Source organism: Leuciscus leuciscus, assembly GCF_965113295.1.
Source record: "Leuciscus leuciscus genome assembly, contig: SUPER_11_unloc_9, whole genome shotgun sequence".
NCBI lineage: Eukaryota > Metazoa > Chordata > Actinopteri > Cypriniformes > Leuciscidae > Leuciscus > Leuciscus leuciscus.
Window position 1 is genome coordinate 171,314 of NW_028118538.1, and position 26,997 is coordinate 198,310.

A 26,997-nucleotide genomic window follows, 5' to 3' on the forward strand; every position below is an offset into this window, starting at 1 on the left:
TTAATGCCCTTCGAGGTGTCCATTGTCAGGTATTAATGGACTTCGCTGCGCGTCGGACGGTTCACACCTCGCCGTCGTCCATTAATACCTGACAATGGACACCTCGTCGGGTATTAACCCTTACATACAGTAGGCCTACTGTGCAAAAGTCTTAGGCATGTTAATAATTTTTCTGTTTCTTCATGTAATCACAGACGGACTCGATGATGGTGAGATCAGATCATACCGGCTGTTGTCAGATTCCTTGTGCATACACAAATCTCACTGGATTATTACAATTAATGGCAAAAAGAATGTTTGGAAATCTAAACTGATATTTCCTACTGACACATTACAGCAAAATATATAAACAACTGACTTACAATTATTTTTTGGGGGGAGGGGAGGGGGGGGGGGGGGATATTAACATGCCTAAGACTTTTGCACAGTACTGTATACACTGGGGAGAACATTTATGTTTTAGGATTAGCATGTTTAATCAAGCATTGGCTCACCTGTGATGTTCACTGATTTAACTGAATATTTATTTAATGTGCATTTGGACTGAAGTAAGTATCACTTGTAATTTATTGTTTAACTGAGTGTCTATGAATCACACATAAAATACTGGTTTTGGTTTTCCTGGTCAAACTATAATTGTACAGAAAATGAGCTCTCAATGAAATGTATTCAATTGTCTCTCATCTGTGTTGTGTGGATGTGTAATTGTTTGGTTGGACTCCTTCTTCAGACCCGAAAACAAGCTAGAGTTTAACAAGCAAAGTTGGTGATCATTGAGTAAAAAAAGTTAAAAACGATTAAATTACTAATACATAATATATTTACCAAGGACAAAATATGTGTTTATCAGAGAGTTTATCTTACCACAGTTTCTCCAGTTTACAGTGAGGATCCTCCAGTACAGCAGAGAGCAGATGAACTGAATCTCCTAGTTTATTCTCAGACAGATACAGATCTCTCAGGTGTGAGGGGTTTGATCTCAGAGCTGAAGCCAGAGCAGAACAACCTTCATCTGTGACTCCACAATCCCTCAACCTGTAGAGAACAATGACACACTCTTCACTCTCTCAGTTCAGATCAGATCAGTTTAACACAAGGGTCCGCAGCCGTACTGCAGGGGGTCCGTCAATTAATGCTTGATCACAAATAGTTTGTTAAATAAAAAAATGGTAAAAAACATCACAAAGTCAAATTTAAATATAAGCACTCTCAAGCAAATGCAAGATCATCCTCAGTTGATGCTGTAATAATATCATACTGGCAAACTCTCAAGTGTGTTTTTGTGTTTGAGCTCTGGAGAACGTCAAATGTTTTTACAGCGGTGAGAAATGTAGCCAATCACAGTCATGTTTGTTGGTCTATTGAACGCAGTGGCCAATCAGAGGTGTTTCATTTTGTCAGAGTCCACTCACCGAGATATAAAGGCCCTGTCCTAAATGGCACACTTCATATGCACTTTCAGTCTTGTAGACTTACAAGGGCTTCTGCGTGCCCTTTAAGTCCATGAGACCGTAGGGTGTCCTATTTAGTAATGTTAGGTTTCAGAAGGGTACTCACGAGCGCCCCTCTGTGGTCGATATGTGCCCTAAATGCGCACTGAAGCGAGCTCCGCATCAGACTTGTTCACGACAGTCAAAGCGGTGTTACGTCAGGAAAGTGCGGACTCAGAGGAAGACCGCGAGTGTTTAGGGTGCCGTTTGTGACAGGGCCAAACTCACAATTGCGTGACATAAAAAGTCAGAATTGCGAGTTTGTACCTTGCAATTCTGAGGGGAAAAACAGTCAGAATTGTGAGATAAAAAGTCACAATTATCTTTTAAATTGTTTTATTTTGTGGCGGAAACAAGCTTCCATAAATTAGAGGCAACCAGTGGCGAATTAGTCTTCCAGGTTTGCTGTCATCCCTGTAGCTCTATTCACAGTCAGCTTTCCTTTCACATGAAACCCCCCAAATGCCAGCAAACCAATGAGAATGCTATGGAAGCTTATGGGTAGCAATATTCAATTTGAAATGTAATATGCAAAATGACAATGCAATATGTAAAATGGCAATGCATTTCTGTATTTAAACTTACATTTTCCATTACATTTGTGCAACTTTTGGTGCAAAATGAAAATGAAAATTCAATTATATAATTTACATTTGCCATTTCATACACTAGTTTTAATATGTAAATTGAACATTTTAATGCTTTATAAGTTGCAAAAGTAAAATTAAAATTTATTACAGAAATGATTAGATATGTTTAACATGTTCAAACAAATAATGTAGCAAAATGATCATTCAAATGTTATTTTTCTTAATTGCATTTACACCCACAGTTAAGACACTTGCAATTGCATTTTCATTAAATGTCCCGCAATGAATGAAGCAAAATTCATTGTGCAAATTGAAAATGCATTCCACCCTGTCAATCACTGCGTGAAGTTGGCCCCGCCTCCTTCCTGTCAATCACTGTGTGAATGTGGCATATGACTGTGGAGCGGTGCTTACTGTGAATGTACGAATTATACTGCAGACAATTTAAACAGAGCAGCAGGGGCGTGTCTAGAGGGGGGGCACGGGGTGGCACCGGCCCCCCCTGGAATATGATTGGCCCCCCCTGGTGCCCCCCCTCCAATCTCATTGGGCTAGATTTACTGTCAACCTGAAAATGCCCACTGCACCATTGGACCAGAGTGCTGTCAATCACTGTTTGATTAGCGAGCACAGTTGCGCGTTTTTAAAACAGGAGGAAAGAGACACCACAACACGTCAGTGTTTACGTATGTACACACTAAATTATATATGACCTGGGAGTGCTCAGTGTAGAGTCACGGAGAGCCAAGTCCCTGGACATGGATGAGTTTACCAAACTATTTGGTAGCCAGCAAAACCCCCCCCAAAAACCCCCCCCCCGCAGAATACAGAGCAGAGCATAATACATGTGATGGTGCAGTTAACCCACAGGAACAGACACATTTCATGCTGAGAACACACACTTAATTTTTGTGTTGAAAATAAAGTAATGTAAAAAGTAAAGTAAATAAAATAATGTTAAATGACTAAATAATGTCTGTGATTTTTATTTTGTATTTATTGGAACAGAACTGTGTTGTCTAATCCATGCAAAATACAAAAAAAATAATACCATCTATATTAGAGCACGTGGCATTGCACAAGATTTTGGAAATCGTGCTTAATATTTTCTAAACCAGTATTTATTTTCAGTTGAATTTTCTGATTGGCCCCCCCCTGACTGGTTCTTGGTCCCCCCTGTGCCCCCCCTGACTGGTTCTTGGTCCCCCCTGTGCCCCCCCATTTATAAAATCCTGGAATCGCCCCTGCAGAGCAGTGCAATTTTTTATATGTTAGGTTGACTATTTTATAATTATTTTTTATTACGGCTATAATGAACAGGCTGCAAGATTCCAATGCTGGAATATGTTGTATGTGTGTGTGTGTGAGGTGTGTGTGTGTGTGTGTGAGAGGCGCAGGCGCGATCGAAAAGTGGAAACATAAAAACATACTCCGTCATGTTCATACAAGACATCATTCAAACTGCAAAGTGTTGCAAAACGTTGGAGGATATTTTGTAAATAATTTATTTAATATGTTTTGTGACAGTCTTAATAGCTTTTCCATTAGTACTAGAATGAATAGTAGAAAAGTAATTTTCAAATTCTTTAAGGAATACTGAGAAAAGGGGCTTTTTGTTAGAAAACTTACACTTATGGATGTGAAATTTGACTAATAAAATTAACAGATTAATTACAAAAGCCTCCTTAATCACACTGTTATCATACTTTGAATACCAAAAATTACATTTTCAAAATGCAAAACTAAATTAGAGAGTACCTTTTCCTTAATAAACATAGACACTTCATACCATAACTTTTTCACACGACTACAATGCCAGAAAATGTGGGGAACTGTTTCCAAGTGCAAAGAGCAAAACACGCAACTTACATCAATGTCTTAAACTTACTAAGGAAATGTTTGACAGGGTAGAATTTGTGCAATATCTTGAAAGAGATTTCTTTCACCTTGTTTGTAACAAAAAACTTATGAGGTAATAACCAGACACTTTCCCTAACAAGGTCATTAACACATTTAGTCCAATAAGCAATAGAGCAAGATTTGGTGACAAACTCCTTTAAAAATAGAGAACGAATAGATTGGTTATTGTTTTTGTACTGTAAAAAACAAATTTTGCCACATACTGTGTCAGCTGGGTTAATTATGGCCATATCAACTGATGACAACACACTTCTACATAAGGAAATTATACCAGAATTGATTGCAGAAAATACAAGAGCAAATTCCTTGGGAGTCAGGAAAATTAAAGTGCAGAAGAAAGTGTCAATTTTATAATCACACATTAGTAAAAAAGAAAGACCCCCAAGTCGGTCAAAAATAAAATTAGGAATAAAATTCCACAAAGAAGGTTTTTTTCAAACAAAATTTTAACCAATTAATTTTGAGGGTATTAGTATACTCAATATTGTATTGAGATGATGTTCTAACCTGTGTAGTAGTAGTACTGATAAATAGTAATAAGTAATTATTGATGAATAATTATTTACATAAATGTGATGCTTAAGTTATCCTAGTTTCTCTCTACATACATGCAAAAATAGTTAATTTTACAACATTTTAAATCACATGATTTTAAACCTAAATTTGATGGATTAATAGCATGTGGTCACCGCAAGTATTATTATTATTTTTAATGCGTGTATACAGAACATTTTAAAATTAAGCCATTTAATTTTATTCAGGACATATTTGCGGTTGAGTGGAAGTAATTGTCTCTGTAATGTTAATCCTAAAGCTACAATACAATATGGTCTGTAAACAACTTAACATACCAGTACACGTTCAAGAGAAAATGCTAAAATAATAACAGCATCAAGAAAATAAATCTTGTCAGATGTCCAAAAAAAAAAAAAAGTGCATAAAGATATTTTGTCTGGTAAGAGTTCCTTCTTTAATGGCTCATTTTTCCACAGTGATCTGTACATAAGGTTCCTCTTAATTTGCTGTTCAGTGTCTGCAGGACATGTACGCACATAAAAATTTAACCCCACTGAATTTAAGTTTAAAATACAAACTGATCACATCACTGATGAACTCTCTTCTAGTGCGCATGCATATATGACGTCACCCAACACACACCACCGCGCATGCGCGTAACAGCGTCCAGTACGTGTTGGATCTGATCCAGCTACGTCATCGTGCTACAGGCTGCAGAGAGGACTTCTTGAGAGTAGTCGAGTGCAGGCGGGGAGGAGCTGCAAATGGACACGTGAAGTCGGACACTTTCTGGTTCCCGTAGTGACCGCTCACGTGGTGTTTGCATACTTTACCACAGCTGAAGTGAAATAAATTCAATATTTGCCAAATAATACACAGATGTTTCAGAGACATTTTCATTCAATACTTTATGTACTGCTTCATACAGCGTCTGTTTGAACAAGAATAAAGTTCAACATAAACTTCTATCAATGAAGTGGAGTCTACGTTTTTTAATCAGTTTTAATTTGATAAACATGACACAATATAACATCGCAACTACATGAAAAGAGTGTTTACTGTTATAAAAAACTGATTTGTGATCTTTAGAGGAACTAAAGGTGTTTGAATAAACACGAAACACACGTGATCGTTGTCATGCGGTGAATCCGGCCAATCGTGGAACAGCTGTGTCGTCATCAGAGCTCGTGCAGCCGCTCTTGAGAAGCTGCGCTGGCTGAGTTCTCCGGCTACTCTCGAATCGCTCTCGCGGTACTTTGATGGCATACGTCACAGTCACGTGGCGTCGGCACTTTATCAAGTCGGACAAAATTTCTAACCGGCATGCACTGCTTCAAGTCAGCTGCCGATCGGTCTGCGCAGAGCTGTGTGAAGTTGAACAAGCCTTGTGTGAAGTTGGCCCCGTCCCCTCCCACCCTGTCAATCACTGTGTGAAGTTGGCCCCGCCCCCTCCCACCCCTGTCAATCACTGCGTGAAGTTGGCCCCGCCCCCTCCCACCCTGTCAATCACTGCGTGAAGTTGGTCACTTCAAGTCACTTTCATCAGAATAAGATGGCGGTGTACTTTCTCTTAATTAATTACATATAAATACAGCAAGATTCTTAAACTAGTTCTAGAAAATTAAGAACAAAGAAATGTGCATCAGGTGTACTTTGTTTTTTAATATTTTTCATTAATTTATGAAGCCACTGCAAACTTAAAATATGTTAAAATATGTTGTATAATATCAAGAAAATGCAATTACCTGCCTCCTTATTTATTATAGATGCCTTTTTGTTACACATATTTAGCCAGTGTAATGCATTGCATTCAATGTTGTTATTTATTTTGTTTGTAAAAGATGGCTTATATTGTTTTGGCATAGATGTACAGTAATTGGTTATGTATGTATATGTGACTGTGCCAACCTCTGTTAAGAGGAGCAGAAAATTGCGATTATGTGTGTGCGCTAGACTCCTAGAACTTTAAATGAACTCAGCCATCTTAGCTGAGTTTACTGTAGTTCAAGGACATGAAGAGGTGGACCGCTTGCACCTGACTGGAGAAGGATCTGGGAAACTTTGGAGGAGTGTCAACCAAATGCCAGTTGTTAACAAGGAGTATAAAAGACTGATGAACGGACTGCCTCTTGGGATACTGATACGCCAGTGCCCCCGACGCCTAGAAGCCCAGAGCTGAGGACAAGAAACCCCAAGCAGAAGAGAAGAAGCCCAGAGCTTACTACACCTTTGTTTCAAAACATGACTATTGTATTTTATACTTAAACGATTAAGTTGTATTCGCCTTTTATATTTTTGTTTATTATAAAAAGAAAAGTAACCAATTCAAAGAAATTTAATTGATTACAAAATCTGCCTACTGAGACTTATGATGCTGGAAGACTATTAATGAGAACATACCACAGAGGAGTCTTCTGACCAAATTGTAAGTAACATTTGAACGCTTACGGTTTAGGTCAGATTTGACTTTCTTTACCTTACCTGAGAATAATAAATAAATAGGTAAAAGGTGTTAAGAGTAAAGTACACACCGTAAAACATGGCGCCCAACGTTTTAGGGGCAGTGATCCATCGACCCCTGGCCACGGTCGATCGAGCAATGCTTGCCCATTCGCTTCCGCACTCGTACGCTTGAGTATAGGAGTACGAACTTTGAATGCTAGTAAATTACCAACTAAAAGGCAACCTGTAAGACCCCAACAATGTTAATAAACTACAAAAGATTATTTAAAGGAACAACCCAGAAAGGGTTAAAATAAATGACGTCTAAGAGAAACTTCTGGAAAAGATAGTATTTAAAAAAACAGACCCAGAAAGGGAAAATATTACTGTTATAATACAGACCCAGAAAGGGAGAATATTACTGTTATAATAAAGCCCAGAAAGGGCAAAGATTAATATAAAAATAAAATTCCGTGAGAGTGGAAAATATACAAATAAAATTCCGTGAGAGTGGAAAAATGAATGCTATAATGCATACCCAGAAAGGGCAAAGATTAATGTAATAATAATAAAACCCAGAAGGGTTAAAACAAAAGTCGACTAAGAGAAATTTAGCCAGAAAGTAATAATCTAGAAAAGATTATTTAAAGGAAAATCCCAGAAAGGGTTGAACAGAGATTATTTATAGACAGCCCAGAAAGGGTTGAACAGAGATTATTTATAGACAGCCCAGAAAGGGTTGAACGCGCGTAGAACAAATAACTTTATGAGCGAGAGAGCCGTAAAGATTGAGAAAGCCGTGAAAAAGGAGAGACAGAAAGTCTCAAACGGCTAGCCTCAGACAGTAAGAGGCAGAGACTGACTAAAAGATAAGACCTGTTAGTGGAGGACGCTTCGCTTATGACAGGGCAAGCAGTAAAATCCAGCAATGTAGATATTTAACATGAGGAGATTCTCATGTATTAAAATGAAAACTAGCCTTTCAGGCAGACACAACGGTTCTAGAAAATGGAACGAGGCTTCTCTATAGAGATAGACCAAAATGGTTAAAACTTAAAGACTGAGGTAGGTCTAACATGAAGTGGAAAAATGTGTACATGTAATAACATTACAGAATAAGACTTCTAGACAAGGAATAATGACTGTTAACAAACAGCTAAGAAATGTTTTTCTATATTACGAATGATAGAGTGCTAAAACGAATTTAAACCACCGGACTTGGATAGACAGGCTATATATCAAGTTGATATTAATATCTTCAAACAAACAGAAGAAATGTACCTAACATTGTCAGAAGACAGTTTTATGAAGTGGAAATATGCAGGCTAAAAGTAGGACTTATAATCTGTAACAATATGTGTTGGGACAAATGGGATGTTATCTGGCATATTAAAATAAAAATAAAAAGTGTAATGAAACTATAATTATTGGTCCTGGAAGAGCCAGGATGATTTTATTGTAAAATAGGTGTACCGGTTAAAGAGAGAGAGTCTGTGAACATAGCTCAGACTCGAAAAGCCAACAGTAGTGCGTGCCAGATCGTCTCCCACACTGTATTACAGAGAAGAGCTCGTACTTCAGAACGTTAGAGGCTGAAAGACCTGTAAAACGATAGTTATGAAAACTTAAGGGAGGCACTGACAACAAAATAAGTCAGGTAAACTTTATTTTAATATAAAGTTAACTAATAGTTTATGATGGAGTAAAAATGGTATTGAAGGAATATAATTACAAATAACAGACAATGAAGGAAATGGGAGATAAACTATTAACAATAAACTTGTTAACAATAACAATGCAAAGAGTAACAACTTTAGAAACGGGAAAAGATGTCCCGCAAGGACTCTTTCGGCCGTCCATGCCTCCGTATGAGAGTTTTACCACAGAGTCAGGGTGAGTTAGAGGGTTCAGAGAACTCCAATACCTCTGATACACAACACAGAAAGTGAAAGCAGGAAATCAAATAATATTATGTTAAATGTAGCTATTATATATATTGAATGATTAGTCAGAGGTTAATGTAGTAAATACAGAGGACTAAATACAAATATTCTGATAGAAAGAAATGAAGAAGATGCTTTTAAGAGGAAAACAATAAAAATTATAATAAATAAAAAAAATGTAAAAAAATTGTGCCTATAGAAATTTTACTTACAGAGATATAAAGACAGCCAGTCTATAATGGGAACCCATTTACTGAGGGTTTAAGTAGAATAGTGACAAATTTAGAACAAGTAATAGTGTCATTAAAAACAAAAAAATAGTTTCTGAAGCGAGACTTAGGTACCGTAAGAAGTCAAGTAAGAACTTCAAAAGACAAGAGAGCGTTAATATTGGTAAAGAGAAGTTCCAGAGTCCAGAAGAAGAGATGGAAAAAGACACTGGGACTTTTAGCCCAAAATTAAATGAAGAATAGTTTATAAGCAGGAATATTAGACTTATAAATCATGTCAAGTCATACTGCAAACATAAGTAAACAGGTAGGAGTTAAAAATTATATAACCACATGCCTATGCTGACAGGAGGTTAAAGCATTAGAAAATGCATATAGGTGAGCCGAGATTTCACTACAAGACAAACGTGTATCTGTCTTAGATATAAAGACAAATATAATGACCGATTACTGAGAGAGATATAGGTCAAAAAAAAAAAAAATGAAAAGATAGTAATAACTAAATAATATGAATAATATGACGTAATATGTAAATTACATAAGTGGGCAAACAAACAAACATAAATAGAATATTTCATATCTTATAGGCTACTTTAGTCTTGAACAAAATTCATGTCTACACTAATGTCTACAGCAGAGAAAATGATAAATACTTCAATAACTTAGAACAGGGCTTGGTACGCTGATAAATGTTAAAAAATGGAGATGTGACTGAGACTGAACTATAACGGATTTTCTACAAGAAAACTTTGCTACTTTAAGGTAAGAAAATATAATTTATTTAAAAATATGTAATTAAGGCCTAGCAGCAAGAAATTGTTAATTAATTTATTAAAATAACAAGATAAGGCAAGGCAAAGCAAGCTTATTTATATAGCACATGTCATACACAATGGTAATTCAAAGTGCTTTACATATAAGAAAATATTATAAAAGAAGAATAAATATTACAGTTTAGACAAAAATAAAATAAAATACTGTACAAACAGTCGGACCAACAGATAAGCAAGAAGGATGAGCTTTAATTAGTAAAAAGTTAATTATAACTATACATGAAGTATGGATTTCTATACAGAAATTTATACAAAAACTTATATTGTAAACTTCTTAGATTAGGAGAGCTGTTGAAAATAGTGAATTCAAAGAGTATTATTAAATGGAATGTTTAAGTTAGCGACAAGATATACAATGTTTTGGACCGAAGGAAAAAAGCTGATAGATGTTTTATTAACATCTGAGAAACTAAGAATAATAGATGGAAAATTGATCTAATAAATACGTTTAGATAAGAGAGGTCTATACCAATTGAAGAAGTTGTGAAAGAAGGCAAAGCTGTTTTTATGTATATATAGGCTATATATATATATATATATATATATATATATATATATATATATATATATATATTTAATACTATTATACTAATGGCAGAAGGTTTTAAAGGAGTCGAAATACCTACCATTCCAGCCGCTCAAGATAACTAAGGAAACACCCTGGACAGTGAAATTTAGAATGAATAATTTGATTGAGGACTCAATAAAGCAAAAACTGTTTAAAAGCTGTAGAAGTTGTGTTAAACAATTGCCTAGGAAGTCAAGTTTGAGGATTTAATAAGTATATATACAAAAGATTATTAATGTTTAACGAGTTTGAGTTTAAGAGTTTTAGGTTTTGTAATTTGAAGTGGTTTACGCATAAAATACATAGCTTAATGGGTTACATTAAAGCATGTTATTGCTAGCAAATGATGAAGCATTACATATTAGAAAAAAATATTTGATTAAACTAAACGGGAATAAGCTGAAATGTTAGTGCAATTAAAGCAGCCATGTGAAAGACGTTGAGTTATATAGAGGAAAAATAACAAACAAATGTGTTGTAGTTTGTGCCGAATGTGTGAATATAAAACCAGCTTTACCCAAGTATTAATAATAATACATTTAGTTTATATAGCACCTTTAAAAGTTGCTTTCTCAAAGCGCTTTACAGGCAAACACAAGAGGGAAAACTACACATTTTAAATACAAATATAAACAAATAAAATGGAAAATCAAGTAAAACTTGAAATAAAATGTTTTAAGAAGAGATTTAAGTCACTAAAGTGTTGCTTCACTGCTGCTGTATTGTCAGTAACTTTACCCTAAGTATCTAGTGCAATTATAACTAGACTAATGAGATAAAAACATTAGGGCATTTGAATATTGATATTGATAAAATATTATATCAATTAATAAAATAAAATAATAATAAAAACATACCTTGCTTCTGAGAAAAAAGATTAGCAGTTCTGTGCAAAAGATATTCCAAGTTGGAATTTCTGACGAGGTCAAAAGATGCGCTTCATCTGACAAACAACTACAGTTAGAGAGCCTCAAATGTGGAAACATTGCAGTGAGGAAGAAAAATAAAAAATAAAAATAAAAGCAAAACATTATAATAAAAGCACGATTGATATATTATGTTGTAACAACTATTAATAGCCAGATAAAAAGTCATAAAAAAGGAAAAAGGTTTCTTAAAAACGTACAATTGTTTGTAAAACTATGTGCACTGAAGACTGAAGATTTGAGTTTGAAGTTAGAGAAAGCAGCATGTTAGGGGGAGTAATGTTTCTCCTGGTACAGCCTAGCACACAGAGCTCAGGGGAGTAGCTCAAGGTCGCTCAACAGGAGTTTTACCAGACAAACCCAGCAATACATGGAGAAACAGGGTTTGATTTAAACTGTTTTGAGAAACGGGAAAATAGACCGCCAGGTAAACTAACTGATTTAGCTCTAAAGCTTTAAAAAATGTTGGGGGGACTTAACCTCTTATATAGACTAAGCCTTTTTCTGAACCTTTTAGTCCAACCAGACAATTTTAAAGAAAACACAGTGATATGATATTAATACAGCTGATAAGCTAGCTTGACTTAGAGAAAAGTAGAGAAACGGAAACAGAATGTATAATATATAATAGATATTGGACCAAATTTAACACCTTAGTGAGAATTTAATCTTTGAAGTTTTAACTGATAACAAGATACATATTCCTACATGGGGACAGACATTATAATATTACTATTGTTTAAGTTAAAGATATAATACTATTGCATATGTTAAAGATATGCAACAATTATAATGGAGTTATTTAAAAGTCAAATATGGATGTTAAATATAGTGAACAAGAAATAAGATATTAAAGTAATTAAGTGGGTTACATATTATAGTAGTTGATGGATTTTTAGGAAGTCCTAGCGCCTGCTGTTGCATGAGTGCACTCTCAATGCTGGGTCGCACAAGGAAAGGAATTTGTTGTTAACCCCAGTGCCAAACAGATATGTGGATGATCCACTGTGGTGACCCCTATAACGGGAGAAGCCGGAAGAAAAATAGAGAGAGAAAAAGTGGATGGATTGTCAAAAAAAAAAAAAAAAAAAAAAAATTATAATGATAAAATAATAATGTACATAACAAAAGTAAATGTATAATTATTACTACAGTGGAAGAGGATAGTGACTGCTTTAGACTGACCACATAGTTTTAGGATATTTAGAACAAAGACCATGTTTGAATATTGATTAATTGAAATTAGTTTTGATATAAAGTATTAAGATATGCAGCAGAGTGATCAAAATGCAGGAACAGCTGTTAATAGCCTACTAATAAAAGTTGCAGGCAAGATGTGTTAAATGAAATTAATATTTTTCATAGCTATTTAACAAACTGTACTGCATACAGAGTGACTGTAAGAAATGTCTGAATAAGCTTACATGGATTAAATAGATTAGTCATTTACAGATGTAAAAAGAATAATAAACGTGAGGATAGTTGATTAAGAAACTTGGAGTTATTAGAACATTTCCTCTGATTTAAAAGGAATTTGATCCTTGCTATAAAAAACAAGGTTACAAATGAAATTGAAATGAACAATAAAAGTATGATTAAGATGAAGAAAAGCTTCATAAGTTAGAGATAACTAGGGAGGTATTAACAGGATTGAGGTTAATTTAATGATGAATTGAAAAAGAAGATTGTCAACAAACAATGAGAGAACCTAGTGTGTTGTTGTCTTCCAGGACTGTAGGATGAGTTCTCCTCAAAGTAATAATGAATGACCCAGTGACTATCAGCGAGCACATGGATGCATAGGACTGTTTATGTAACAGGGTTGCTGTGGACTAAATGCGATGAATGTTTGAAAGACATTAACCAAAGTAATTTGCTGGTGTATATATGGTAGGCAATAGGCATAGAATTTGGGGCATGGACCTTTGGTGGATTAACCATTTAAGGCAAAAGTACGGAACAAAGGTGTACAAAGAAATCAGACTTGGAAACAGCTGAGTATTTCTAGCGTCGTAAATATGGTCATAATGTATTGAGATAAATACAAATGACGTAGAAAGCAAGTGGCTGTTGGTTTTGTCCCAGGAGACTTGGGAGAAAACTAGAGAGCCTAAAATCTTGCTTTGAAGAAGGAAATATTCCAACCAAAGTGAGAAATGGTTAATGGAAACGCTATTTACAATATAGCGTAAGAATGTATCACAATAAAAAATCTCCCAAAAAGGGGGAATGTGATTTAAAAATAAAAAAAAAAGAAAAGAAAAAAGTCCCAAATACATGATTGAAAGGCAGAGGTGATCCTGTGTGCCAGTGAACTTCTGGAAGGGGGAGAGCCTGCTAGCAGAGGTTCACTCAGCACGACCGGCTGGTCTTCAAGGAAATACTGAACAAGACCACCAGCAAAGCACCTCGAGTGTCTGTGCCAAGAGAAAGAGCTGGCACAAGATTAACAAAACAGTAAAATATTAAAAGTTTTTGATGTGGGTAGAGTGATACTTTGGAATTTACTTATCAAAAACAATTAAAGTAAATAGTCCAAAAAGAGGAAGAATAATGCTGAAATATAGAAAAATCCTGCTAATATAAATCAATTGCTGTGGGTAAATGATAATTATTGATTGTTTAAATTATTATGGATGTAGCAGCAATTTGGAATTTTGTTGATTTTATTGTAGCCTAACTGTACAAGCGATTTAAGTGAACTAAAGCTTTTTGGGAGCAAAAGAAAGCAGGAAGTTGAACTATAAAGCTAATGTGGAAAATCTACAAGCATAAAAATATATTTAATAGTACATAAAGGAAGAACATTTGAATATTGCATTATGGAACTACTGAAATTATGGGATTCTCATATCTGCATAATCTTGCCTGATGAATCCACCGTATAAAGCACTAGAATATAGGTGAAGTAAATTAGGGTCAAAAATTGGAGAAAAACCCCCAATGATATTAGTATTACAAACGAAAAGAACAAAATGGTTTAAAGTGAATGTCCTGATAGAAATATTTAATAGGAAGGTAAACGGAGATTATTCACTGTAAGGTGAATCTACCCTAAAGGAACATTACAGGAAATTAAGATTTTGACGATAAGAGAGAAAAGTATACATTTGGTTAGAACTGGAATATTTGGGGAAAATGGAAAGACATCAGTAAACACTGCAACAGTATAGTCAGTCTTAGCAACGTTTAAGAAGAACATTCATGGACAAATTAAATATGAATTGTGTAAGAATGTAATTTAGAAAATGGCATAGAAGCAAATCCTAAAAGTCTTAATACAGTTATGGAGACTTATTTGGTGATAATGAAACTAATATTTTGAAAACTATTAAATAATGTGAAGAATATTGAAGAATATTCTAGAATTGGCTAGAAGGAAAAATAACCAAGAGATAATGGTAATATAAGATAAAATACATTGAGGCTAATACCTCCTACTTGTAGTAAGAGTGAGAAATGAAAAATGATATAAAACATAGGTTATTTTTAAACATCATCCTAAATATCATGATAAAATTAAAAATGAAAATAGACAGTATTTCTTTTTAGAGGGGAAAAAAATGTGTGCACGTACTTGGCAGCAGAAACGAAGAGTGATATTAAATCACGAATATGATAGCATATGGAGCATGTAGGCCAATAATATTTAATGAGAGTCACATAAAATAGATTAGGATTATGGAAAATATTGCAGTATCTGTTATATTAAAGCATTCTAATATGCAGAAAGAAGACTAGAAAGACTAGAAAAATTGGGAGAGAAACTGGACAAGGATGGTCAATCAACTTGTAGAAGAGTTGAGAAAACAACTTAAAGTTAATTTAGTATGTTTCCATAACAAACAAAAAGAAATGAATAATTGAAAATGAGCTCATTATGAATAATAGGTGCTAGTAGACATATTGTAATGTTGACCTGATTGACACTCCTGGATGCAGGCTTATCATGGAAGTGTTTGAGAACAGCAAGAGAGCAGATGAGGACAAACAAGCTCTCATTATGATCCATGCAAGAGCACCAAATGGCCTTGACTGAATCTGGAACCCTTTCAAAGAAGGGGGTGGAAATAGCAGAAGAAGTCCTACAGTATATAGTTTGTATATGCCTCTTATTCAGTCAAATAGACTATACAACAAGATAGACTGTAATAGCAAGAAACGGCCGCTCTGCATCCACCAGCACTGAGACCTTAGCTGGGGTCAGTTAAACCTTTTGGGAAATCCTGGTAAATATTATTACTTTATTATTTTAATGATTTATAATAAATAAATAAAATAAGAACCGTAGAACTAAAAGGACTATTATGAAGTGGGTGTTTGATATTGTAAACATAAAATGTAATAATTTTATGGCATCTATAATGCCAGTTGTGTTTATGGTTTTTACTGACTGATAAATACATGATTTAAGAAAACGAAATATATTATTGTAAATGAATAAAGAATAATTTAATTGTATTATGTGAAAATGTATTATACTATAGTAACAAACAAATCTGGGGTTAGAAAAGATTATACCTTAGATTTAACTAAGGAGACGTTTAGGGTAAGAACTCCTGATATGATGATTTAATTATTGGGTTAATTTTTGAGGATTTAAAATGTGTGTGGTGCCACCAAATACTGATGTAACAAAGTGTGAACCTTATTATAATGGGGATGTAAAGATAACTTATAGTAAGAACTTACTGAAAATAATGTTGTTGTTTTTGCTTTTGAAATATTTTTAAATCTTTATGAATGAAAGAATTCATTGGCTTCAGTGGACTTTGAATGTATATAATATATTAAGGAAATTAAAATATATGCTATGCTAATTGAAGAAGAAACTCTTGTGACCGTAGGGCATGTTAAAAGATGAACTTGTACATTTAATTTAAAATATAAAATGTTTAAAGATGGACATTATTAACTTAAGAGATTGTTTGCAAACTTTACAATGGGAACCATATGTATAACAAGGAACAAATTGATTTATTGACTTATATAATTTATGTTTGAATATATAGTGTTCTCAGATATTAAGGGAAACATTAGAAGAATTACTCTGGATACAAAGGTTTAATAACTGGATTATTCTGATTATAGTAAATGTATGAAATGTAACCATAATTAACCAGATAAATAATTGTAGGATGTGATATGTTTATGCAACAATTACTACACAAGGTTTTTTTTTATATTTGATGGTACAATTATGATATCTGAGAATCTGTTAATGCTTAAGAAATGATGGATTTAGTGTAAGATATTTGAATGAGAAAATGAGTTGCATGACAATATTTGACCCAGAGGTTTGGAACTGGACGTTTCAAGCAATAATAAAAAAAGAAACCTTGTGCACTGTTTGAACACTGAATAAATTTCAAGACTGGTACAAACCAAGGGGGATGTTTAAACTAGTAGTTTGGGCAAGAAAACCCATCATACCCCAGAGATACTAACTTTGTGCCCTAAAGACCCTAGGAGATGTCAGCGGCTCTAAGGGGGGACCGGGTGGTGCTTGAAGTACTGGATTTTTGTTGAGATCCAAATTGGCCTAATACATGATAAACAAGCAGAGCACAAAGTTTTGCCCCTTGATAAATAAATAATTGTAATACAATTACAAAGGAAATATAATTGATTATTTCTGTTATGGGAACCAGAAAACAAAACTGGGTGAAATATTGCATGAACTGTAACAAACCAATCTATTTAAGAATGATGGACAAATGTCTATGTTATTGGTAAAGTTTGATGAAGTGAACAAAGTCTGTGCTACAATTATGAGAAGGAAGGATAAAGAGTCAGGATAATTGCATGAAGGGGGTGTTGTATAATATCAAGAAAATGCAATTACCTGCCTCCTTATTTATTATAGATGCCTTTTTGTTACACATATTTAGCCAGTGTAATGCATTGCATTCAATGTTGTTATTTATTTTGTTTGTAAAAGATGGCTTATATTGTTTTGGCATAGATGTACAGTAATTGGTTATGTATGTATATGTGACTGTGCCAACCTCTGTTAAGAGGAGCAGAAAATTGCGATTATGTGTGTGCGCTAGACTCTTTAAATGTTTAAATGAACTCAGCCATCTTAGCTGAGTTTACTGTAGTTCAAGGACATGAAGAGGTGGACCGCTTGCACCTGACTGGAGAAGGATCTGGGAAACTTTGGAGGAGTGTCAACCAAATGCCAGTTGTAAACAAGGAGTATAAAAGACTGATGAACGGACTGCCTCTTGGGATACTGATACGCCAGTGCCCCCGACGCCTAGAAGCCCAGAGCTGAGGACAAGAAACCCCAAGCAGAAGAGAAGAAGCCCAGAGCTTACTACACCTTTGTTTCAAAACATGACTATTGTATTTTATACTTAAATGATTAAGTTGTATTCGCCTTTTATATTTTTGTTTATTATAAAAAGAAAAGTAACCAATTAAAAGAAATTTAATAGATTACAAAATCTGCCTACTGAGACTTATGATGCTGGAAGACTATTAATGAGAACATACCATGTTAATATTAATTTGCGAGTCCACAAAACTCATTCTCTTAAATGGCTTGGGTCTGCAGAGCATTCACAGCGTACAGTATACGTATACTTGTAACTCACTTTTCTCCTCACTTAACAAATCTGTTCTTCATCGACTGCAATCTATTCCAAATTCTGCTGCTAGGTTACTCACTAGATCAAATAGGCGCACCCATATCACCCCGATACTTTGCTCCCTTCACTGGCTTCCTGTAATTTACAGGATCCAATTCAAAATTTTAATCATAACCTATAGGGCTTTACATGGTCAGGCCCCTGCTTATCTTGCTGACATAATTCATCTTCATACCCCTCTCCGGTCTCTCAGGTCTAATAATCTGCTATCTACGCTACGCACTCGTTTAAAGACAGGTGGGGATAGAGCCTTCGCCGCTATGGCACCCAGACTATGGAATGCTTTGCCAACCAGTTTTAGGTTTGCTGAGAATGTGGACAGTTTTAGGGGACAAGTGAAGACTCATTTGTTCAGGTTAGCTTTTGGGTAATCTACTGTTTATATACTGAAAATTGTATCTGTTTTATTTTATTTTATTTTATTTTATTTTGTTCTTTATTATGTTTTATTGTCTATTGTAAAGCGCTTTGTGACCTAGTCTGTGAAAGGCGCTGTATAAATACATTTTACTTACTTACTTATTATATATTTTATAATGAAAAAGACTAATAAAATTGTCTCTTCATATTAAATGGATAACAATATTTGTCTGGACACTTGAAAAATGTGTAATAATGGGGCCTATAAAACTTAAACATTTAATGATTTATAAGCATTTCACATATTTCTACACTAATTATACAAAACTATTCTGCCAGTGCACCATACTGTACAAATAAACTAGATCAATGTTCATTCTTGTCTGAAACTTTGGAGGAGACAAATATGAGACCACCAGGGTCTTTAGTTTAGGGAAAAACTCTGAGCACAGTGTGTGATGATGTTGAGATCACTTCTAAACTTCAAAATAGACAAATGTGAGCGATCCCGAGTTTCTACGGAGAGAAATCTGAGCACAGTGTGTGATGTTGCTGAGATTTCTTCTAAACTTTAGAGGAGACAAATATGAGATCTCCAGTATGAAGGGCCGTTAGGCAACAATTATTGAAAAGCCTCAACACTAGTGAAACAAAAAACATTGATCAACCTTGGTGAAATTCATTCATACGCATTACTGAAATAAGAAGAGATTTCGGTAGTTGATGATGGCTAATTTCCCTTGAAAAGGAAGTTGTGTGTCCGCACTTCTGTTTAATTTGGCGCGTCTCACAAACTCTTTTAAGCAATGTCGGTTAGTTGTAACGAGTTGTATGGGAAGCCAAACACACCAACAGTGGGACGAAACGGAGCGGTGTTACAGAGCTCGTGCCGTGCTGACATCATCGGTGCGGCTCAATGGACCGAGCTGTGTGACTGACTCGACATCGCAGGGAGGACGTGTTTGCTAGCGAAACCGAATGGACAGAGCAAACTAATCTCACCAGCGCGGCGCTGACCATGTTACTTTATTCATTACTGCTCCGCAGAAGTTCAGGTGTTTTCCCTGCATATAAGATAATGAAGATCAGCATGAAGTTATTACATTTCTTTTGCTTATTATCTTTCATATTAGTACATTAGTAGTTTTTGAAAAGCTACTTTGAATAATTGTATTTTTGTAGCCACGGAAAGAACCGTTCAAAGCAGAAACTTCAACGATTAAGGACTGTGCAGTGCCGGGGGAACTATAGGATCAGGGTTGGGAAACACTATTATTGCACAGAAACATCATTAGGGAAAACACTGTTGAGTAAACGTGGGGGAAAAGAGTTGTCATTGTAGTCAGAGTGAAACAGACTAAAATTATTGAACATAATGAATATAATGAAATACTGACTACATTTAAAGGATATATTTTAAAAAGAATGTAAAAATGAACACTAATACCAGATCATGAGATTAGACATTTGTGTACACCTGTGATTTCTGTGCTGAGATTTAGTGTTTACAGAACAAGCTAATTTTAGTCCTAAAATGTACATCAAATGATTCGTCTTACTGAGGACAAAGACATGTGTGACAATCAGAGAGACAATCTTACCTCAGTGTGTCCAGTTTACAGTGAGGATCCTCCAGTACAGCAGAGAGCAGATGAACTGAATCTCCTAGTTTATTCCCCCACAGATCCAGATATCTCAGGTGTGAGGGGTTTGATCTCAGAGCTGAAGCCAGAGCAGAACAACCTTCATCTGTGACTCCACAATCACTCAACCTGTAGAGAACAATGACACACTCTTCACTCTCTCAGTTCAGATCAACACGTACAAGCCACAATTCTACACAGACTATACATATGTCTAAATTTCAATTGGAGATTTATCAGTCATAAAAAAATTAAGAAATTCAAAAAGCTCTCAACACATGTGCTTCATAAATCCAACAGTTCTAAATGAGCTCAAACACAACTACACCTCTTCTCTGTGACAGACTCATCGTGAAGATGAAAGCACACAAGAGTATGGTAGGTTAACTACTGACTATAAGTAACATTGTAACTACATGCCAACTTATTCTAACCCTACTAGTCTACTAATAAATCTATTAACACTCCAATGGGAGTTAGTAGACATGTGCAACTGTACTGATAGTCAACAGAATGTGTTCAAAGGACCATTAAAATAAAGTGAAATCAATATGGTCAAACCTAAACTGATAATTATGACAACACTGTTGCTGACAGTGAACATACCATGAGGTTTTACTGGATATGCAGTGATTGCTTCTGTCTTCCTAATGCTACCTTCTGCCTCTCTGTTTTGCTCTTGCACACAATCTACTTCATGCCTTCTGTCCTCTGATTGATAGTTTATACAAAAAATAAAATAAAAATAAAATAAAGTATTTTTTGCTGAGAAATGATTCATGATTATTATAAATTAATGTAAGAAACATTCACTGGACTGAAGCAACTGGGTTTATTGATTATTAATCCACCATTTGTTAATGTTAAAAAAATGAATTCTTCTGACATTTTTTCATGTTAATATAAATGTCAAATATGACGCAATAGGCTTTTGGGGAACATTTTCCATCTCTTAATTATCATTGATTTGCACTGAATTGCATATGAGCCATAAAAGCGATGTATAAATATGATACTCAACAAAAAAAAAACACATATGCATGCATATACAAGTTTGTATCTGTTTTTTGTTGAGTATCAGATTACACACACACACACACACACACACACACACACACACACACACACACACACACACACACACACACACACACACACACACACACAAACAGCTTTTCTGGATCATACAGTATATGCAATTTTTGACATTAAAAAATGGTGTATTAATAATCAATAAACCCCAGTTGCTTCAGTCTAGTAAATATTTCTTACATTTACTTTATAAACATAATTAAAGATTTTCTGAGCAAAAGGACCTTACTTAAAATTAAAAAAAATTAAAAAAATTAATCAGAGGACAGAAGGTATGAAGAAGATTGTGTACACGATGTTTCTCAGCAAAGTTTTGGTCATATTGATAATTTATAGGCCCTAGAAATTTGCATTTTAAATTTGATACAGTAGTAGGCTAATATATTCATAAATAGGCATTTACTTATTGTTCAACCGAATTTTACAAAGAATGTTTAGTTAAAGTTATGAGAGAATAAATGTTTTAAAATTCGTATTAAAATCTTGTAACATGCATTGCCAAACAAGCATTCTTTTTTTCCAATTAATTTAAACTCCCAAAGGGGAAACGTATCCTGGGAGATACAAACATTTACAGGCAGATTATGGAAAATGGAAAAATTAAATCCATAAAATTTCAACATAAACATAATAAACTAACACTTAACAACAACTCTTCAAACATGCAAGTCTCCTCAAATATTGTAAATATGTGAAATGTATCACTGAAGGCGAGTAGATTTCCCACTACAGGAGATCATGTTGTTTTTAAATGCTGTCCATGAGCTAAACAGAGAATCTATGAATGAAGTCACCAGATCTAAATATTCACAACAAACACCCTTTCAACATGAAAACTGAGAAATTAAACCAACACTTTCCCTGCTTATCTCAGGATACATCGCCCCTTTTAAGGTTAATTTTAAATTAAGAGAATAATTGAAGAGTTCAGATGCAAAAGCCTCTAAGTGCCATCTGAAATTTTCTTCTAGAATGATCATTTTTATCAAGCTCGTATATTTAAGTTCAGTAATTTCACTTAAATGGCAATGAAAATTACCTATTAATTGTCATTTAAGTGAAATTACTGAACTTAAATATACAAGCTTGATAAAAATGATCATTCTAGAAGAAAATTTCAGATGGCACTTAGAGGCTTTTGCATCTGAACTCTTCAATTATATGAATATACTATATGAATTATAAATAATTACAATTCATTTAATATAAACATAAAATTATTTCACTCTAAACTGCTTTAATTTGGAGTGAGAGATACAGGGGGAGTGGCTTTATTGCATCAGATACATGTCACTTTACTCACAGCTGATTGGTCCAGTTTTGGTTTGCGATCTCTAACACAGAATACATTCATTTTATTCAAGGTCATCCTCCAGCGCAAGTTACCATGGTGATCGAACCCGTTCAAAACCAATCCACCTTCTTGAGCCCGAAAAAATAGAGTTTGCTCAAAATAATCTCAAATTTACAAGGGGAGCATTTTGGATGTCTCTCTTCTCTGACAAACCCACCTGAGATCTTGGAGTCTTTACTAACGAGCTGATGAGTTGAGTCAGCTGTGTTTGATTAGAGAGACATCTAAACTGTGCAGTGCTGGTGAAACTCCAGGATCAGGGCTGAGAACCACTGAATTATTATACAGGAACATCATTGGGGAAAACACTGTTGAATAACATGGGGAACAGGAATGTCATTGTAGTCAGAGTGAAACAGACTAAAATTATTGAATATAATGAAATATTGATCAAATTTAAAGGATTTTTTTTTAAATGTAAAAATGAACACTAATACCAGATCATGAGATTAGACATTTGTGTACACCTGTGATTTCTGTGCTGAGATTCAGTGTTTACAGAAAATTTTACAAGCTAATTTTAGTCCTAAAATTTACATCAAATGATTCGTCTTACTGAGGACAAAGACATGTGTGACAATCAGCGTTTCATAACTGCAGGATGTTTTACTTACAGCAGCCTTAGCATATTGACATCATGAGCCAAGTAATATTGTTTAACACCAATTACCAGTGTGCACATTAACATTCTCATGTATCTCAAAAAATATGAATTTAATTATTTTTGTCCAGAGTTCAGATAGCTTTACTGCTTGAAAGTCTTTGTAAAGTTAAATTGAACTGCCGTCTTCCCCTGTATAAGTAAGTGCAGCACTCCTGAAAAAGAGTAAGGATTAAAGAAAAATGAAATAAAAGAGAGCGCAGCAGTGCTTCTTTGTTGTTATATTTACTCAGAATGAAGTGCATCACGGGCACGCACCACCCACTGAAGTGTGCGGTGACGTAATCACGCTGGTATGCCAAGCGAAAATAATTAATTTAATTAATGCACATAACAAAGCACAAATAAGAAATTGAACAGTATATAAAAGTATTAGAAAAATAACATTTTAGTATATTATAATGGCATTGAAGAAATTGTACAAACAAAAACAGCTTGTACTCCTACATAAGCATCAGTAGCCACGAGTCGCATTGGTGTGACGTCAACTCCCCTCTTCGATTGATTGGCTAGAGGAGTAGCTGTCAATCTAGAACTAGTGGACCAATGGTGACACTTAAGCCTGCCCTAATTTACATGAAACTCGAACCAGGGACGTGGGAACTATATTGTGAGAGGGGGGGTGGGATTCTTGGGGGGGGGGGGGGGGGGGGGGGTGTTAGTGTAGGCCTAGTAGCCTGTGTTATGTATCCTGATTGACTTTATGATTAGTTAAACCTGTTTTGCACATGCATCCCCACAGAGTTAACCATTTCAGACAGTAGGCTACCGGACAGCCTCTGTCTCGTTCACTTCAAGTCTGTGGGCGTTACGCACAGCTCAGTGTGGCCGCTCCAATTTACCTTCAATGAAATCTATGTCAAAACGCGTTAAAAGAGGCAATGCATTTACGCAGAGCAGGGTCATAAACGCGCAGAAAACGTGGCCATGTGTGTCTGGAGTTCAGCGAGCTCCACGGACCACTCCTTCAGTCTATCCACGGAGCGCTCTAAAGTCAACAGCGCTGAATGAATGATGATCTGCTTTTATGTCATTTTTCCTTTTTTATTCAGAATATTCACAAATGTGTTAGCTATGGCATGAAATATCTGATATTCCGATTGTCAAATATATGCAAGTGGAAGTGTATTGTTGTTTAAACACCTTTATAACGATCGCGTTAGTTGAGCTGTATGCGCGATGGGCGCCGCCGTGTTAATTTGTGCCGCAGACGCAGTTCAGAGAATCGGATCTGTTGGATTTACAACACGTGTAAATTTCACATTCATCCACTTCTCCCAAAATACATAAAAGTAAGTGGCTGGTGAACTGGGAGAAGAATAGAGTAAACATTAAAGTTACTTACACAATGTGTATCTGATATGAATAAAACGTGTCGAATTATAATGGAAAGGATTATTATTACCTCCGAAAACAATACATTTAGAATTTGTAAAATACACACTGATGTCTATAGACATCAGTGTGTATTTTACAAATTCTAAATGTATTGTTTTTTTAGTAGCCTACTTAGGCTATGTGAATTTATATGTCTGAAACCTAAAATAAACAGTATGTGGTTGAAAACACTGAAAAGTTGTGATATATGACAGCTCTGAGCGCGCCTGTCTCTGGCTAAATTCAACATTTGAATTTAGCAGTTGATCATGTGATGCACTGACCGTTCTGATCACACCGGTGTGAAACGCTCCAGGGACCAGCCTAGACTGATCACAACGGTGTGACCGTACGTGCGAAAGGCTTAAAAACAAGAAATTTTATGACACAAAATGTTGAAATGTAGGCTTAAATCAAACACATTTAATTCAGATTCTGTATATATAAAATGGAAACCAAAAACAACGAAAAAAACAGCTGGCTGACCCCTAGAGGGGTGGGGAAAAGGGGTGGTGGTGGGGGGGGGGGGGGGGGGGCGGCCGACCCCCCCGCCCCCCCTGTTCCAACGTCTATGACTCGAACTGCAACATTTGGGAAAGCAAGCGCAGAACATAGAAAGAAGAGCGAAGAGAAAAACAGCACAAGCGTACAAAAGAGTAAAATATGAGCAGAAAATGCAAGAAAGCACAAAGTACACAGTAATAAAACCAAGGAAAACATACTTTTTAAGAAAGCATGACCATAAGTTTAAGTTTTCTGCAAAATAACTTTTAATGTGTTTAAAGTTTTTATTCATGCTTGTTATTTCTTGATTCACGCTTATTATATTTTGATCCATGACCACGTTGTTTGCTATTCTGATCATTTTGCATTCTTTTTTTTCAGTTTGTGCAATATATTTTTACATGTGTTTTAAAAATTTTGATTCACGCTTATTATTTTTTTATACGTGACCGCTATATATTTGGCGGGAATTTGATCCCATAAACCGGACTCGCGTCCTCGGGAGTCATTCTCCTGAGTCGGACTTGGCAATTAACTTGGCAATCCGAACTTTGTGTACTTGCTATCGAGAAACGCCTAATGTCGGCGCTTGGCTTCTTGTGACAAACACGCCGGGAAGCAAGAACAAGATCTGCTGTATGTCATCCATTGTTGTTTATGTTGCTTTCTTCACGCGGAAATGACATCGTTCCAGTCTCACACAAAGCCCGCCCTTTTACCCATATATGGATTGGCCAGAAGGTGGGCGGGGTTAGGATTTCCCGAGATTTTCCAAGATGGCGCCGCCCATACCCCCATAAACGGCTCCAAACCCGTTCTTCAGAAAGTCTATGGGTGACATCACAGACGCTTTGTCCATATTTTTTACAGTCTATGGTTTATTCGAGCAAAAAAGTGTTAATTTGAGCAATTCCGTCAAAGAAGCAACACAAAGCCTGTAAAGCATTGAAATAAATATCAGTAAATATTGGAAACTTAAATAATATAAAGTTAAATCTATTAAAAAAACAACAAAAAACTTTCGTTTAATAGCCTACTTCCACACAAAGACGCGTGATTCCACATGAAGCCTACAGTTCTGCGCTTTGAGAGGGATGTGGGACACGAGGAGGAAAGAGTCAGAGACCATCAATCTATTTTCTGATATCTTCATGTTTTCTAGGCTACTTGTTGTATAAGGTATGAAAAGCGAATTTAATCTTCCACAACCCAGCGGGCACCTTGACGTCAATTTAACATCAATATGACATCAACATTGATGTCAAAATGACGTCACGAAATAGGTCAAAAATGAAAGTCATATTGACGTCAAAGTGTCGATGTCAATTTGATGTCAAGATTTTGACCTCTGCTGATGTCATTTTGCCAAACAAAAAGGTGAAATGCATGGCCGTACACTTATTACACGCTTCACTTAAAACTAACCAGATTTACTTTATTTAATTTCCGGTTTAATGAAATCATATTTTGCATTTTAAAGTCACCATGATGGTGGTTAGCGTTTGCTTTAGTTGGGCTCTTGACGCTTGACTTTTTAAAGGTCCCCTATTATGCCCCTTTTGACAAGATGTAAAATAAGTCTCTGATGTCCCCAGAGTGTGTATGTGAAGTTTTAGCTCAAAATACCCAACAGATCATTTTTTACAGCATGTTTAAATTGTCATTTTTTGGGGCTCAGAAAAACACGCTGTTTTAGTGTGTGCCCTTTAAATGCAAATAAGCTGCTGCTGCACAACACAGGGGGCGGAGCTTCATGAGCTCGCGCTCAGTCTCAGGACAATTTCATCTCACGGAATGATGATAATAATATCAGAAACTCTCAGTAACGGTGTTCATTTCGACCCGGAGTCGGACAATAATGCCTACAGAGTCAGAGTGCTGTATAGAGATGG

The 26,997-nt window shown here is 35.4% G+C and overlaps 1 protein-coding gene across 1 annotated transcript in view; it reads right to left on the reverse strand.

Moving 5' to 3' along the window:
* LOC309510296 (NACHT, LRR and PYD domains-containing protein 12-like) overlaps positions 1 to 26,997 on the reverse strand; it is a 143,470-nt gene that overhangs the window by 7,367 nt on the left and 109,106 nt on the right. The window contains exons 9-10 of the mRNA XM_082191292.1: positions 20,076 to 20,246; positions 865 to 1,035 (exon numbers count right to left, since the gene is read on the reverse strand). Coding sequence (XP_082047418.1) covers positions 865 to 1,035; positions 20,076 to 20,246 — 342 coding nt within the window. The remainder of the gene's footprint in view (positions 1 to 864; positions 1,036 to 20,075; positions 20,247 to 26,997) is intronic.